This window comes from Drosophila simulans, chromosome 3R (assembly GCF_016746395.2).
Source record: "Drosophila simulans strain w501 chromosome 3R, Prin_Dsim_3.1, whole genome shotgun sequence".
Lineage (NCBI taxonomy): Eukaryota > Metazoa > Arthropoda > Insecta > Diptera > Drosophilidae > Drosophila > Drosophila simulans.
Genome location: NC_052523.2, coordinates 24,832,858 through 24,849,329, shown reverse-complemented (window position 1 = coordinate 24,849,329; position 16,472 = coordinate 24,832,858). Strand labels below are relative to the sequence as shown.

The 16,472-nt window shown below is 46.1% G+C and overlaps 1 protein-coding gene across 1 annotated transcript in view; it reads right to left on the bottom strand.

Moving 5' to 3' along the window:
- Window positions 1-16,422, bottom strand: part of LOC6729949 — a 38,069-nt gene extending 21,647 nt beyond the window's left edge. Inside the window, exons 1-11 of the mRNA XM_039295956.2 lie at window positions 16,222-16,422; window positions 15,699-15,956; window positions 15,418-15,634; window positions 15,227-15,356; window positions 11,619-12,287; window positions 10,613-11,203; window positions 6,834-7,157; window positions 5,855-6,777; window positions 3,448-4,218; window positions 1,867-2,454; window positions 1,594-1,777 (exon numbers count right to left, since the gene is read on the bottom strand). Of these exons, the coding sequence (XP_039151890.1) occupies window positions 1,594-1,777; window positions 1,867-2,454; window positions 3,448-4,218; window positions 5,855-6,777; window positions 6,834-7,157; window positions 10,613-11,203; window positions 11,619-12,287; window positions 15,227-15,356; window positions 15,418-15,634; window positions 15,699-15,956; window positions 16,222-16,295 (4,729 nt within the window). The 5' untranslated portion in view covers window positions 16,296-16,422. The remainder of the gene's footprint in view (window positions 1-1,593; window positions 1,778-1,866; window positions 2,455-3,447; window positions 4,219-5,854; window positions 6,778-6,833; window positions 7,158-10,612; window positions 11,204-11,618; window positions 12,288-15,226; window positions 15,357-15,417; window positions 15,635-15,698; window positions 15,957-16,221) is intronic.
- Between the last annotated feature and the right edge of the window lie 50 nt (window positions 16,423-16,472).

Sequence of the window (16,472 nt, the reverse complement as noted above, 5' to 3'; positions counted from 1 at the left end):
ATTTCGCTGGCTGTTTGTTTTGATGCCGGGCATGAATTGGAAACTATTTGCATACATTTTGGCAACTGTCAAAACTTATCATGAAGCGCACGCGGGAGTGTCGGAAAACATTTGGCGATTCTGTTTTCAAATCGATGTCCAGATATGCGAGGCACACGGATACGCGGATACACGGATACGCGGATACATGGGCACATAAGTACACGCGGCTTAAATATTAAATTGCTGAATGCACATTGCAGGCAAGCGGCACAAATGCGGATGCAAATTCAAATGGCCATGGCAAGTGCTTTAGTTTAGGGGCGAGGGATGGGGGTGTGGCAGCAGCCGGCGTCACTGACACAAAAATTGTTTAACATTTAATGGTTTATTAATAATTTAATTACTTTTTGATTATGGTGGATTACATTAGCGCGCAGCAAATACGCGACCGGCATGATAAATAATGAAGAGCCTGTCGCCATTCCCCATCCCTTGCATCCACAATGTCCTAAAATTTATGGCATCCTAATGCATGCGATGAAGTGTGGAGGTGGAGTTCGATGCTCGGTGGTTGGTGGTTGTGAAATGCTCTAATGAAATTGAGTTGAAGTTTGGTTTTCTGTTTGCTTTTTTTGCTCCGACCCATAAACATTTCGCAAATTGAATTGAAATGTTTATTACTGCACTAGCTGCATAACTGTTGTTGATGTTGCTACAGTTGTTGGCATTTTTTAGATGCACTTTGTTAATAATGCCGTGCGGAATTATTAAATTAAAAACGTTTAGTTGCATGCAAAAAAAAGTGAGAATGAATGCAGAATGCAGTTTCAGCTTTTAATGCTAGTTAGTGTGGTCGTAAGCCTATTAGGTGCAACATTTCGGTAGTTTTTAACCAAAAATATTAGATTGAATAAAGTTCTTCTGCATGTCGTAAATCTATGAAAACGACAATGACTCAAATAGTCATTTTTATAAAATGAAAGTGTATCATATATTGCCACACTGTATTGGGTTTCGCCATAGTTAATTGCATATTTTTTGGTAGCGAAGTAAACATTTAGTGCAACGGAAATTTAAAACCATTTATGCTAATTTCCCGTTTTTCTTGATTAAATTTAAAAATAATAGCATCTAAAAAAAAATAAACTGCGCCCAGTCACTTACACCGCAGCATGAAAATATTTATGCAAATCTATTTAATGACAAACAATTAATTAAAATGATTTATGCAAACGTTGCCACAGCATTCATTACAGCATAATGCAATTAAATATGCAGTCTGAGACTAAAAATTACTGCTTTTGTAATTCCATTCAAATTAAATTAGCCAAACGAGCCACAAAGCGTCGACTGTCCGCCCCAGTCGAATAAATCCAATAAATATCGAAAATATCAGAGATATCTGAAATATCGGGAGGGCATTCAGGCGCACCAGAGAAATCACCAGTTAGCCATGAATTAATGCGGCATTTGAATGTGAATGTCGGTTAAGATGGTTGGGAAATTGGGGGTTATGGAGATGGGGATTGGGATTGGGAATGGGATTGCGCCAGCAAGGAAATAACAGAGTCACCCCTTTTGTGATCGGCAGGCAGCCAGACCACTACTCACCTGCCATTAATTTGCCCATCACATCAATCAAATCGTTCTGGCAGCCGAGGTCCGCAGCTGTTGCATTGTTGTAGTAGGCATAGCTAATGCAAATTTCAACGAAATTGAATTCCAGCCAGGCCTGTTGATAGTCCACGAAATTGAAGTGCCTCAGCAGGAGGCGCAGCGCGTAAATTATGCCAAACTGTGAAGGGAAAATGGGTGGGCGGATTGGTTTGGATCGATTCGCTTCGATTCGGTGGCTCCGTTCGATTGGCAAACACAAATATTTACCTGCACATTTTTATCATTCAGCGTCATCAATTTATTTGTCAAGCGATACAAAACTTTGGCCAAAACTTTTTCCTCCTGCGCGATTTGACGTTGGGACGCGGATGCCAGCGCAAAAACATGCCCCTCGGCGATGCCGATGCCGTAACTTGCCTCGAAGTAGGCCGACGCCGCGGAGACTGCCGCTGCGGATCCTCCGTATGAGGCAGATGTCGATGTGGAGGAGCCGGACGTGCTGCCAGTGTCGGGGTAGGATGGGGCTGAATTCGAGGTGGCCAATGCATCCAGCTCAGCCAGAGGCGGCACAATCGTCGAACTGGCCCGGAATAAATTACACAACGTCACGGACATGCTGCCAAATATGCGATAGTCGAAAAAATCCCACAGCAAATTGAAATTAGTTTGTTGAGTTTCCATGTTGACGTTGCCATTGCCTTCGATAACGTCTCCACCGCCTCCTGCTCCTTGGCCCTGCGCTGGGTCCTGGCGCGCCGTTTGCATTATAAAGCGGCAAAGACAGCAGGCGGCGTGTTCCCGCACCCGCGCATCATCGTCGCCGAGCAGATGTAAAAGTTCAGCCAGAAACTGCGCCTGCAAGGGGGCAAAGTGCTTTTGAGTCAGTTGACGGCACGTTGTAAATCAAAAAGTGAGCCAAGTTTTCATTATGCAGTTTGGCAGTTTCGAATGGCCGTGCAGATGCGGTTTGCCCAGTCGATTTGGTCCGCAAGGTAGAACACTGAAGAAAATGGCCATCGGCATGAAAACCATTGATTGGGATCGATTTGAAAATTACCTTTGTTGTTAAATTAAATATTAAATAATATTGTTGACTTCTCACTACGTCAATTTAAATATTTAATCAATTTATAATTTAGCTTTTCCCTGGCAAAATGATTGTTGAAGTGAAGTGTTTTTAACGCGAACGCCCATCGAAAACTGCGGGCTATCAAGTTTTGAACTGTGCGAAAACACAGTCAACCATAATTGCAACTACGTTTGGAATACGAAATTCACTGCTCCACATCAATAGATGGGATTGTAGGCACACATTTAAGCTCTTCTCATGCTATTACATTTTCTCGGCATTCAGTTTGATCCGTCTGTCGTCCTTTGGCGCAATTGTTTGCCGACTCTTCTCGAGTTGATGTACGTTTTCCCTCTCAGTGCCATTTAGTAAATTGCTTAGCTTTGTCAAAATAATAAATAAACAAATATATGTGCGAGCTGGTGCCACGAAAACGAAAACCCCCAAGCTCTGTCAGCCAGTCCGTCAGGCTGTCAGTGGTCCCGTCATTCTGGATTCGGCACTCGGCACTCGGCAGGATGCGCTCGCAGTCTCCTGCAGAATGCACAAAGAGCCCGGCCACACACTTGAGTGCACAAATGTTCAATAAGAGTTGTCAGAGGAGCGCCCCGTCCCGGCACTCGAATTGCCTCGGATGCTCTGGCGCACTTGCTCCAAAGGCTCCAGAGAGCTGGGCGAAAACACACTCGTAAAATAATCTGCACAATAAACAAGCTGGCGAGCGGCGGATGGTGGACTGCTTGCGGGAGCGGCTGTAATAAGACGATTTAGCTGCTTACCTCATAAGTGCAGACAATGTCCTCGCCCTCCGCATCCCGTCCAGAGTGGCAGACACTGCTGGCATCCATCGGTGGCCACTTGGAGTCCTGCTTCCTGGCGCCGCTGTTTTTGTTGTCGATGGCACAACGAAAATTTGCGTAGTACGACCGCAGCAGCACGTAATTTAAATTCGAAATAACTTCGGCGTATTTATTCTGGACCAGCCAATATTTATTGTGATGGCAGAGCCGGAGTTTGCTCAAGAGCAATTTCGGTGAGATGGCAAACACACAGAAAGGCTCCACTGCGGGATTGGGATTGGGTTCGAGATCGGGCTCATTACCCGACTGCCCGGTGCCGGTGCTATTATTCTTTGGCTGCTGCCGCATGCCAGTCGATTGCAATTGGAAATCATTCAAAAGAGCAGCCAGTAGCTCATCATTATCAGTGGCCGAGGAGTTGGCACATGTCCCGGCATCGTTAGGACGCCTTTGTTGCTGCCGTTGACTGCTTAAGGCATTATCCTGGTCCTTTGCAAAAGTTTGTTGGCCAAATGTTTGCGCCTGGCCCGAACGCTTTTGTTGTCCACTTGAATGTCGTTGCAGGTCCTGCTCCAGCTTCTGGTTGTCCTGCTCCTGCTGCTGTTGCTGCTCCTTCTGCTGCTGCTGCTGCTGATGAGCATGATAATGACATGGCGGCTCTGTCAAATATTTGGACACCACATGCGGAAATATCTTATCGAATGCATTCAACGCTTGTATAACCACTGTGTGGATCTCGTCCTCAAAGCCCTGCAATAAGTGGAGAAGAGCAAAAAGTTTTCGGCTAAATTTCTTTATACAGGATCTCAAGAACAGGCATAAGACGGCCACGGCCAAAACGAGACGTTGGCTAAGCGAATTTGTGTTTTATTGTTTGCACAAGCAAAAACTTTTCCACAATCACACAGTGGCCAGCTCTCGGGCATCCCTTCCCTCCATCCGGGCATCCATCTGAGAGTGTGTGCATTTTTAACGAATCCCTAACAAGCTTTTCCTAGCTGCAGACCCGGCCAAAGGGCTATTGTTATCAAAGTTGCTTTGCCTTTGGCCCCGGAATGGCCTGGGCTGGCCAGCTCCAGGGAGGATCTTCCCGTCCCAACCCCATTTCGATCCCCTTCCCAACAATCTCTATCTCGTTTTGGCTTCAATTTTGGTATGCTGGCAAGTGCCATTGAGACGGATTTGCAGCCATTATATAGCAGGCATCTAATGTGATTTTCAGCTGGCACGTCCTGCGTCCCATTCCCATTCCACTTCCTCCTCATCTGCGCGTGCATCTCGCTGCAACAACATTGCATAATCAAATTGCACTTTTGGGGAGGCCAACAGCCAGCAGCAATTTAAATGTTCGGTGCTGGCCACTAAATTATTGAATTCAATAAGAAACCATCCCCGCATCGGAGCCCCAACTTACTGCCACGGCCAATCCCCAGACAGAAATCAATGTGCAACTTATGCGCACATTCTGCATACCGGAAGGGTAAGTTGGGTAAGATGGGAATGGATGGTGGGATAGTGGAATCGTGGAATGGTGCGGTGATGGGAACGGAAAGATGGGAGAAAGTAAGATGGCAACGGATGCGCGCTGCTCCCTTTAGGGGCATTTGCACTTGCACATTGCGAAGGCGATAAGAATTTTCTTTCTTATTTTCAAATGAAAAACAACCAACCACACAAAATGCCGCCGGCTAAGCTCCAACTGCAACTGGCTTGGTTGCTTGAGTTGGTGGCCGTAGCTGGAAAATATTCAAAAGGCAGCAGCCATTGATATGGACACGTGTCCGTGTCCGTGTGTGTTTGCCTGCATGTGTTAAAATATGTTAGCTTGATGGTTTAACATAGAAAAAAGTACAGCGAAAAGGTGGGGGCACATATTTATAGATATAGAATGTTTGCACAGAGGGGAAAATAGAGGGCGGACTTCGCTGCTGCCACATAATAACCCGAAACAGTCGAAGATGGAATGCTCTGGGAATTTGGAATTTCTAAGTAAAATTCTTGAGAAACCAATGTTTTTCTATTTTTTTCTGTTTTTTGCGTTAATTAAGGCACTGTTTATAGCTTAAGACCAAAACTAACATTCTAAACAAGTCACTATACCCTACGCAGGGTAAAGCAAATAGCCGCACAACGTGGCGTATGCGTTATGCAAACGCAGGGCAGAAAAAGGAGTAGTGAAAGGTGGAGGGAAGGAGTGCAAGTGGGCGTGCTATGACAAAGATATAGCGGCAGATATACAAAGCGGGTTAGCATACATGTAATGTAGCTTACCATTAACCAGGCACCGGCAGATGGGAGGTACCCATTAAAGGAACTTTAGCCAGAGTGCCTCTGGCTATGAAACACTTTGTGCGAATATCGTGTGTGGGACTATCGACGCACTCACCTTCAGCAAAATGGCCAACAAGTGTTGCAGGCCAAGACCGCGTTGCAGATCCAGAAACAGTCCAGCCCCACTAGATTGTAAGAAGTTACCCACAACCTGCTGGACGCCACCCCGCAAGATGGGATCGCAGTGGTCATGGAAGAGGAGGATATCCGAAAGCTTCTGACGGTCTTGAGGTGGAGAATTCTCAGTTAAAGAGGAGGCTCCAAGAACTCCTACTCGACTGCGCGTTGACTTTGTGCGCTTGGGTGGACGTGGAGGCATGCTCAATGGAGGCACATCCTCAACTGCCACTGTGGGCCTATACGAACTTCCTATGATCTCGGACTTGGAGAGCTTCTCTTCCGATTTCTTGGCAAACGGCGATGAAGTAGTGCCGCCTTCAAGAAGGAGAATTGAAGCGTCTGCACTGCGGCTTAGGGTGGGTGTCGCTGGCTGCAAGTATGCTGGACATGTGCTCGGCCCGAAATGATCATCCTTAATGTCCAGCAGAAGCAGGTTCTCTTCCAAGCTAGTCGGAACGAGACTACTATCCAGCGGTGGCTTCTCTCCGCCCACCTGGGAATTGTCGCTGCTCTGTGGACTCGAAACTTGAGTGCTATCACCACTTCCTGTCTGAGAGGTGGCCTCCTCCAGCAGCTGCAGTTCCTGCTCGCTAATCTCCAGGCTGAGTTGAAGAATCCTCGGAGACAAACGCACACATTGGGCAATCACGCCCAAGGAGAGGCTCTTGATAGAAACTCTGCTGATGCTATCGGGCTGCAATCCCGCCGCTTGTCCACTGAGCAGAAACCGAGCTGCCACCAAGCGAGCCGTATAGTAGACCAACGACTGCTCCAGGATGCTGCCAATTTTCACGGTGATCAGGGCACGACCGACAACTGTCTGCCGGAGCGGCGAGTTCTCCACTAGAAAGGGATTAGCTGCGGAGATAAAGCTTCTAATTAGTGTCTCCTAGGTGCGACAGCAAGCGACTTACCGTTGGGCGTGCCACGCAGCTGCGGTGTTCCGGGCTTAGAGGCTGCCACTTCCACGGCCGGAGCATCCATCATGAGGGCTGTGGAGGCCGTGTGGGAGGCGGTTATCGAGCAGGAGTCTTCCACCGGCGTGGGCGTCTCCGCAATCGAGGGCTGCCGCTCCGGCGGCTCCAGGTTACTGCTGGCCAAGGAGGTAAGCGAGAGCGTGAGCGAAGCGGCCGAGATGGCATCCGATTTGTCGGCGGGAGCCGTAGTGGAAGCGGACTTGGAGGGCGTGGACTTAGAGCCGCTTGATTGACGAAAGAGCTTACTGACCGACTCCGAAGCTGGAAGCACAAAAGCCACGAGAGTTAGAGCGCCCCGTCGAAGGTCTAGCAGATAACTTGGTTTGACACTAATGCCAGCAATGGCGTTGGCTAATTTGCGGCCACTCCAGACGGCCAATTACCCGGCACATTCGTCTATCGTGGCAAACTTTGTGAGCCATGAGGGCACAAGTATCTGGTACGGATGTATGTGTGTGTGTGTATGTGAGGGCAAAACCGCTGAAACTATTTTCCTAGCTACTTTTTATGTTGTTCTATTAGCTTGCCGCCGCGGGCAAACTTCCCGGTTCTCCATCTTGTATTGAAAATTAATTGAAAACTTCAATTTCATGGAAAGTACGAGCATAGTGCAGCCACTCGCTTCCCCCACTGACCACTTAAGTGGGTTAAAAATGGCTGCATCTTTTAGATGCACTTGTTGTGGCTATCCCTGTCGTTGTTGTTGTTGTTCTTTGTTATTGTTCTAATGGATGTTCCGGCCGCATGCAAGAGCTGTAAAAATTAGAGCAACCACGATTCCACGACTGCGGCCAACGGAAGCAGCAGAGCACTTTATGGTCAGAGTGCTCGCATGTATTGTTCGGGGCAGATAAACTACCGAGGAAGCCTGATCAGTGTTCCAGGAACACATCCTCTAAGTGTGGGAGTGGGTAAGCCCAACAAATTGGTTACAACCGTACGCAAAATTATGCTTCGCTTAAATTGAAATAAACAAAAAAAAAAACAAACGTTCAAAATCATTCTCTTAATATTCTAAAACCCCACAGACCAGAGCTCAGATCGAAGTTTAAGCAGCACATCTGGCATTTAACAAGTAATCCCTCATCTAAAAAAAACTGATTTACCAAAACCAGCAATCTGAGTTATCCCTCAAATTAGGAAAAGCTGGGTGCTCATAAAAGCACCCAGAAATCAGGGATCCTGCATGCAGTTTTATGGAACTTTCATGCACATACACTCGCCGGTAATTATGTTTGGGGTTGGCTGGCATTTTATGCTTTAATAGCTTCGCCTCCATAAAAGTGAAAACGGCAGCAGCTCCGCAACTTCGGTCGAGTGTTTTCCTTTTATTATAAAATCACGCTGAATATGCAAACAAAAAAATGCAGCACACAAAAATGGCAAATACAACTTTGAAGCGTATAAGCAAGGAAAGGAGCGAAACCCCAAACTAGGCGACAATGAAAACCGCGTGGGAAACGCGGGCTCTGGTCGGAAAAACCGCGGCGAGGACGGTGGAGCGATGGTGGTTCCATGGCTGCTACTTTATGCCCGCCAAACGGACGGCCAAACCTCTCCGCCTAACAGCACACATGCAAATGTTTTTTACTGCTCAAGTTACATATGTGGATGCAGCGAAAGGGTATAAAAAACAGCGAAAATATAGGGAAGGACACGAGCAACAGACGCGAAAAATTGTGTATGACTGAGGGATAAGTGGGCTGGCCTAAACAAAATGAAAGCCCAGACTCGCTATCTTTTATTAAAGCTAGTAATAAGCGATAATAATATTTATTCCATTGCTATTATAATACGCATTTTGCTATAAATTTTTAGCAGAGATACGAAATAAAAAACCAATGGCATTTAAGGAAGTTTCTATTAAAAGCTCTGATCGCAAGGGTATGGCACTGGAGTACTTCCAAGAGTATACTAATCGTCGGGGCTGTAATGCAGATAAAGACGGGCGGATCTGGCTGCGGCTTCACATATCTGAGCACACATATAGCCCTAGATATATGTGTACATATTTATAGAAACAAAAACAAACAAGCGGCAATAACTACCGCGGACGGACGAGGGAAAGCAGCGCAAAAAGGCTGATAGCGCATAAGTGCACAATAGCAAAAACAACTAATGCGGCCCAGAAAGGATAACAACAACAACAACAGGAACGGCAGTAACAACAGGCGGTGGGCAGGACGAAAATAAAAAGGAGCCAAGCGCAGAGCAGGCAAAGTGCAGCAACTGATGGCTGGCTCCTCTCGTTTTGGCCGACTGTTCCTGGCAATGCTAAATAAACCCGTGCACACACACACACCATACACACCATACACACCATGCACACCCGCGCCGAAAACACACACGTATGTGTCTATGTGTATACGTGTACGTACGAGTATACTGTGACACAACATGTAAGCTTGCATACATGCAATTTGAGTAACCGCATTTTATCACGTAACCCATTTGTCTTAACCACTTTGTTGCCAACTTGCAGTGTGATGCTTTGGCCAAGTGGCAGTGGCGGCACAAGAAAACCAGCAATGAGGTTGGCGTGCGGGAGGTAGGTGGAGCGGAGGGCAGAGGGAGTTTTGGGGCCATCGCACAGCGCAAATGCATTGCCATGTTTCAAGCTTAATCCGCATCCCTCGCAGAGACTTACACACACAAGAAATGCCGGATTTAAGCCCAACATTTACGTCAAGTGGATGTGGGTTTTTATACGCACCCCATCTCGTCCTTCGCCCATCCAGTTGTCTTTATACCACTCCCGTCCAGGACTCTGTGCCCCGCCCACAACTCATTCGCTTAATTAGTACTTCCGGCTCAGTGCAGTACATTTCCTTTGTTTATTACTAGCCTCCACCCCGCGCACTAACTAACGACAGGACATGGGTCTGGCATCATGTCTGCCAGTCGTCGCTCTCCTTCAATTCCTCCCTCAATTTATAGGTCAGGGGAAAAGTGTGGCATACTTATGGTGCTCGTTATTCCGAGTCGATGACACACAGTCAGGCAGTCGAGCGATTTAAATATTAAAATAAATTATATCACCGATTGATTGTCGTATCAATCGGGATCGAAAAGTCAGCAAACAGCATTAGAATCAAGGATGCAGAGCTTTGTTTGCCCATTTCGACTGAGGACAACGAAGCTAACAACAAGATGCATCTTACGTGCACGGAGAGAAATAAGTATTATAATAAAGTATAAACTAAATTAAATTAAGTAACAACTAAGCCTAAAGTGAGCTACTGAGAACGAGAAGCACAATTAGTCTGGGTGAGAAATTCAGTAAAATCAATAACTTCGCGGACTTGCACTTTTAGGTTACATCCTACATCCTTCCTCTTCAGGAGGCGAGATCCTTGTGCACGAATTGCCTAATTTCAGTCGACAACCCGGCAACAATTACGCTTCATTAATTCGCAAGTGCAATTGGCTTGGCTGCGAGTCACGTCTGCAGCGCGGTCGCAATTATGCAAATAATGCCATCGAATGCCACCCGAATATTGCAAATAGATGCGCAATTGTTTGGCGCAAGGAAAAAAAGAAACAAAAGCAAAAATCAAAAATGTGGGCAAAATGGGATTTGGTGGCGTCTGCGGTAGACCGTGAAATGCAATAACATCAAATGGAAATAGTTTTGAACTTGCTCCGCTAACTTTGAACTTTGCTAATGAAATATTTGCACGGAATGGAATATCGTATCACAGTTATGGCTGGCTCACCTGCATTGGAATGCGACAGCAGATTGTTGAAGAATGTGCCAATTGCTGTTGCATCGCCGGATTCCACCGAATCATCCGCCGGTGGATGTTGCTGCTGCTGCTGCTGTTGCTCTTTGCTGCCGGCAATTGTGATTTCGGCATCGAAATCGATGCTGTTGAAAGATTCATTGTCGATGTCACTCAAATGCTGGGATTTGTCATCGCTGCCGGCGAGCAGATTCTGCAGAGATGACTGATGCTGCGGTTTAGGCAGCCCCCCGACATCGGCATCAACATCAATCAGTTTATCGTCCTGCGATGTTGCTGCTCCGCCTGCTGCTGCTGCTGTTGTTGCGGGCAATTTCAATGCCGCTGACAGCGCCTGTTGTTGTTCATTTAGTTGCGACAGGGTTGTAAAGTCATCACACTCGGCACTCAGCAGCTCCATGTCGTCGTCATCATCATCATCCTCCGCCACAACGACTTCATCCTCGTCCCGCTGCTGCCGGTGTCCTTGCCCCTGCTTGTCCTCGTCCGAGGCAACGCATTCGCTGATGCTGCGTGCGGCATTCCTAATGTGGCAGCGCTGCTTCGTTGACTCCGGCTCTCCCCCTGGAAAATGCAAAAATGGTGTGGGCATGAGTGCGGGTATGGGTTAGCCCTACAATTTGTGTAAATATTTGTGCAGGATTCCGCTGGCGGCAAATGCAAATTTGGCCTGACCTCGTTCCTGCATGTGCCGCCGCCTAAAGGCATGCACTAATAATTTTCATATGTGCATTGTGTGTGGGCGTCTCCATCAGCCTGTGCAATTGCTCAATTTTCTTGATTTCGGCATGGTCTGTCTGTTGGTTCCGTCCGCCTGCCCCTCTGTCCTCACGGTCCTCACTGTCCTTCCCCGCCCGTCAGTCCCCTAGTCCCTCTGATCCTCTGTCAGCATGTCACATTTCCACATGACTGCGCGCACACACTCCCAAACGCAAACCCACAAACCATCTCGACTTGCATTCTGCCTTATTTGCCATACCTTCATCAGCGACGGAACTTGGAGCCTCGGTCGTGGCATCTTCCCCAGCATTAATTCCCAGCGAGCTGTTGTCAACCTCGAGTTGCTGCTGATGCTGATGCTGCTGCTGCTCGCGACACTTCGCCTGCTGCAGTTTTGCATTTGAATTCTTTTTCATTTGCATTGCAGTGGCCCCAACCACCAGCTCATCCACATCCTCGTTCTCATCCTCATCGTCGAGCTGGTGTTGACTTGTCGCCACTTCGTAATTTTTCAATTGGAATATTTGATTCTTTAATGATTTCCTTCGCCGCAAATACTCATTGTGCTGCAGTTGTTGATTGCACAACAGTTGGCGCAAACTTTGGCCCAGACTCTGGCTACATTGGCCATCGGATGCGGCGTCCACAGCCTGGAGTATGCCGTTGATGACCTCCAGGGTGGCATTTATGATGGCGTGATTCGCGGTGTGCTGCGTGCTCAGCAGGTGCAAACAATAATCATAAATTTCAATAATTTGCCGACAGTCGGAGGTCGTTGTCTGCTGCTGTTGCTGCTTCTTGCCGGCCAAGGACTCGGAATCCTCGTGGCTATCGCCGGGGTAGCCGCGTATGAGTTGTGGCAACAGGAGGCGCAGCAGCCCCAAGGCTCCCAGCACGCTGCTCGCTTGCTGATCCGTCAGCAGGAGCTCTGCAAGAAATAATAGGGATAAGTTAGTTAATGGAGGGAAACTTACGGCTGCTGTTGATACAAATTAAAAACGCTCTTCAAACTTTTTGCGCAGCGTGTGCTGGCAATTCCAATTTGCTCAATAAGCAATAAGCGAGCTTCTGATACAGATACATTTACAGATAGCAATTCCAATACCAATACCAATACCAGTACCAATACCAATACCAGTACCAGATACCTTTAGCCACTTTCTTTGGCGTTTGGCCGGCCAATTGCAGTTCATACTTCTTTCGTGTTCTTGGCAACTTTTCCCTCATATGTTTTGCAACAAATTGCCTCCAATTAAATTTATCTCGTTGAAAACTTTCCATCTGATATTTATAGACTCTGCACACATGCACAGACCCACCCACCACCCACCACCCAGCCACTGGGACTGAGTCCTCGACCTCCCGCAGTTCTTGCTCTTGTTGTCTCCGCTTATTTGTCGTTTCATTACGTATACGCCACCAATCACAAAACGCCATGTTGGAAGTTTGTTACTCAATTAGTTTTCATTTTCTTCCTTTGGGGCGCAAAATTGAAAACACTTCTCGCCGGAGAAACTTTTTACATGGCCCTCATGGCAGCCAAGTGACTTTGCCGAGCACAACTTGCGGCCTGTTTCCATGTGTATCAATTAATTGCGGCAGAAGCCGCAAGAACTTTCTGCAAAATTGGCGAGCCCAAAACGGAAAGAGCAGGGAATCGGGGGACTTCATGCTGGGCACGTTCGAGGACTGCAATTAATAGCCACCCGAATAGAGGTGTTTAGTTTGAGGCCTACTGACTGCAAAGTGCACAGTAAGAAGTTTTGAGAGAAAAATGTTATCAATTATTTGATTACAAATCAAACAATTTAAATAAGAATTGTTTCGATATTTTTTGACATACACAAACGAATATACAGTTGCAGCTGAATATTAATTAATTTTGCAGCTGTCGTACACCGTAGAAGCCCAAAATGAAGTCAAAATGAAAATAATTACTTTGACATTCTCGACCAGGTGGACAATCTGGGTTCCATGGAGTACGCTTTCAAAGAGATCAGCAGCGGTTTCAGATTATGAATTGGTCATTGTGCCATTTGTGCTGCCACACAGTTGACATGGAAAATAATTTGCACTTTTTGTTTAGCTTTGGCATCAGTCAGTGGGCTACATCAATTTTGCCAGCTCCCTTTTGCAGCTGCCGGCTTTGCTTTGCTGGCCTCGTTCGGCTGGCATTTGTTTACAACGTTGATTATCCGCTTTAAAGCTGCACAGGAATGAATATCTGATTCAATTTCGCATGAATTATTGCATGGAAGTGTCCAAGTGCATAAATTTCATTTCGTCTACGGGCGGGGAGACAAACAAACGGAGATGGCGTGGGCGAGGGCGGCTCTGAGGTCTGGGTTCTGGGGTTTGGGATCTAGGATCCCGGAGCTCTGAGCTCTGAGTTCTGAGGTCTGAGCACCGTACTTTGTGTCTGTTTGTTGGGGCATGCCAGGAGCATGCCAGAACACAGGCAGCCCAAGTACTATGATGGGTGCCCATAAAAAGAGGCGCCAGACTGTATAAGGATGCGCTGAAGAGTTGCCTGGCATTGTGCCTTTGCCGAGAAGTGGCATAAAGTTGACACAGGACTAGAAGACCGGTAGGAGGCAGGGAAAGGAGCAGAGCTAGGAACCGGAACAGGAGCTAAAGGAGTTGATTTGAAGGTAAACATTTGGACAAGAAAAGAGCAAAGGAAGAGTCAAGCCGAAGCTTAATTTATATGAACTTGGGCGAGGTCAGAATTTTGACTTCCATAAAGGTAGTCCTAGCAAATGAATTAGTTTTCCCAGTCTGGTATATCACTTCAATTGTTTGCAAATGCCAAACACCGAGCTCCTCTGAGGTTTAAACTTAATTTTTTGTTGGACAATGCAGCTCATAAAAAGACGATGGCAAATGTAACGTAACTATGGTGCATTTACCTCTTCGTCGACGTTTGCCAATAATATTTTCATGAAAATTCAATAAAAAATGATTTGTGTTTGCAATTTTTAAGCATTTTCGCATGGCTCACGTTGCCATGACTTTTGTTTTTGCCGCTGCAGTTATTGCTGCAGTCCGCCAGTCAGCAAATGTTAAAATAAAAACTGCCCGCTATCGTTGCCTAAAATCAAAACAAATCTGGAAAAATATATGTGTGTATATTCGTACATTCGATGGCTCGTCCATCGATTGCGCGTGGTAACCAACAGCACTGTAGAAATATAATTTATATCAAATGTCTAGTTACTTTTATTGTGCCACGCCCCCTCAGCGCCCACAGGCCACAGACAAACAAACCCATGGCTGTGATTGCATTCACAATGCGAGTTTGAATAAAACCAAAAACCATCTATCCCCGCGCTCGCGTAGTTCGCAGTTCGATGGCTTTACATTTTGGTAAGGTATTTTTCATGGATTTGCGGCTTTTTAGAATATTAAAAATATTTTTTAGCTGCAGAGCCAGCACGAACCTAACAATATATGTATATATACGACCATCTATGCGAGGCTTAGTATTCGGCCGTTACACGCTTTTTAAACACCTCTTTCATTATTGATGTGAATATAAAGAGCGTCCTGTTGAACAGAAAGTGTCGTAGCGAAAATGCGTTAAATAACTAACAGCGAATAGTGAATAAGTGTATCAAAAAGTGTACAAGCAATAGAGGCTGTTATGAAGGCTGCAATATTGTTAAATTTAATGGTGTTACTCTTTGCAAAATAACAATAGAGGCTCAGTGTTTTGAAACAAGTGTATCATTCTGCTGAATGTAAATACCATTTCTAATAGTAAATAACAGCACAACATCAATGCTATAGTTGCTAGTAATGATTCAGTTTCCATATGGATTTTTCGCGTTTCTCTCAGCAATTCATTTCCTATTTAAGCTGTCTTACCCATCACTTTGTTGACTCCATGTCTGGCCATGAGGCTCCTATTGCGTGCATTCTCAATCAGACTCATGCAGTTTTGGGCCGAGCAACGACGCTTGACGGCACAATCGGAGCTAATATGGTCCAGAAAAGTCTGCAAAAGTCAACAAACGCTTAAATATATAAATAAAAGAACTTTAGGGATATTGTTCTACCTCGAACAGTTTGCAGGATTCGCTATCGCTGAGACCTTGTTGTATATGGCGGCAAAAGTGCTTGACGAAGTCGCAAAGAGTCTCCTGGAGCAACGTCTCCTTGCGCTGGGAAATGGTGGTCATACATTGGAGCAATCTCACGGCATACCACTTGATGTGTTTCTCCTTTATTTGTGGAGCATAGTAGGAGAAAAGATTCAGGCAAATCCTCAGGGATCTGTGCAGAAAGTTATTCTTTCATTAGATTGTTCTTTTTAGCTCTAATATATTTGATTCCTTACCTCTGGTTACCATTACGCTTAATTTCACCATACAGATCCATAAGGATGCGGCTGACCCGGGTTTTCTCGAGTGACCTCAGTATTTTATTGAGGTTTTCCTCGGCGCTCATCCGAACCACGGAATCCACATCCTCGCAGAACAGCAGCAGAACATTCGTGGCCGTGCCGCAGTGGGCGGCATAGTTGATGTGACCCGCCAGCGAGGGCGACATGATGCACTCGGCAATCTGCTGAAAGCAGGTGATCTTCTGCTTTTGGCTGTGGGGATTCGAAATAAATGAGTTTTAGTACAGGTATGTGGCATGACGTCATAGCGGATGCACTTATTGCTCAATGTTGATTGAATGTTTTGGTTGGCCAAATTAGTTGGCAGGTTTATATTAAGGGCAATAAAACCTCCGGAAATCACCTGGACTTCACAATTTAATCAATATTGTTCCGTAATGAACAACAAACTGTTGCCGGTCCCCTCCCCAAAACATTTGATGCAACCGAAAACAATCAAATTTCCGTTGAGTCCCACCTGCATTCCGTATTCCGTAGTTGTTCAACGAAGCCAACGAACTTGTCGTAGGCAGTGGACCTGGATTTGTCCATTTTCGCGTCCGAAATAGCGCTTAAAATCGCTATTTAAATATAAACAACACAGGAAAACATTGCTCTTTTGTTATGATTTCTATCAGCTGTAACGCCAGTGTTACCAGATCGCACCACTGCTTTTAAGTAGAATACTAGCAACCAGCCCTGGTATTCAAGTAAGCTATCGGTAAATAT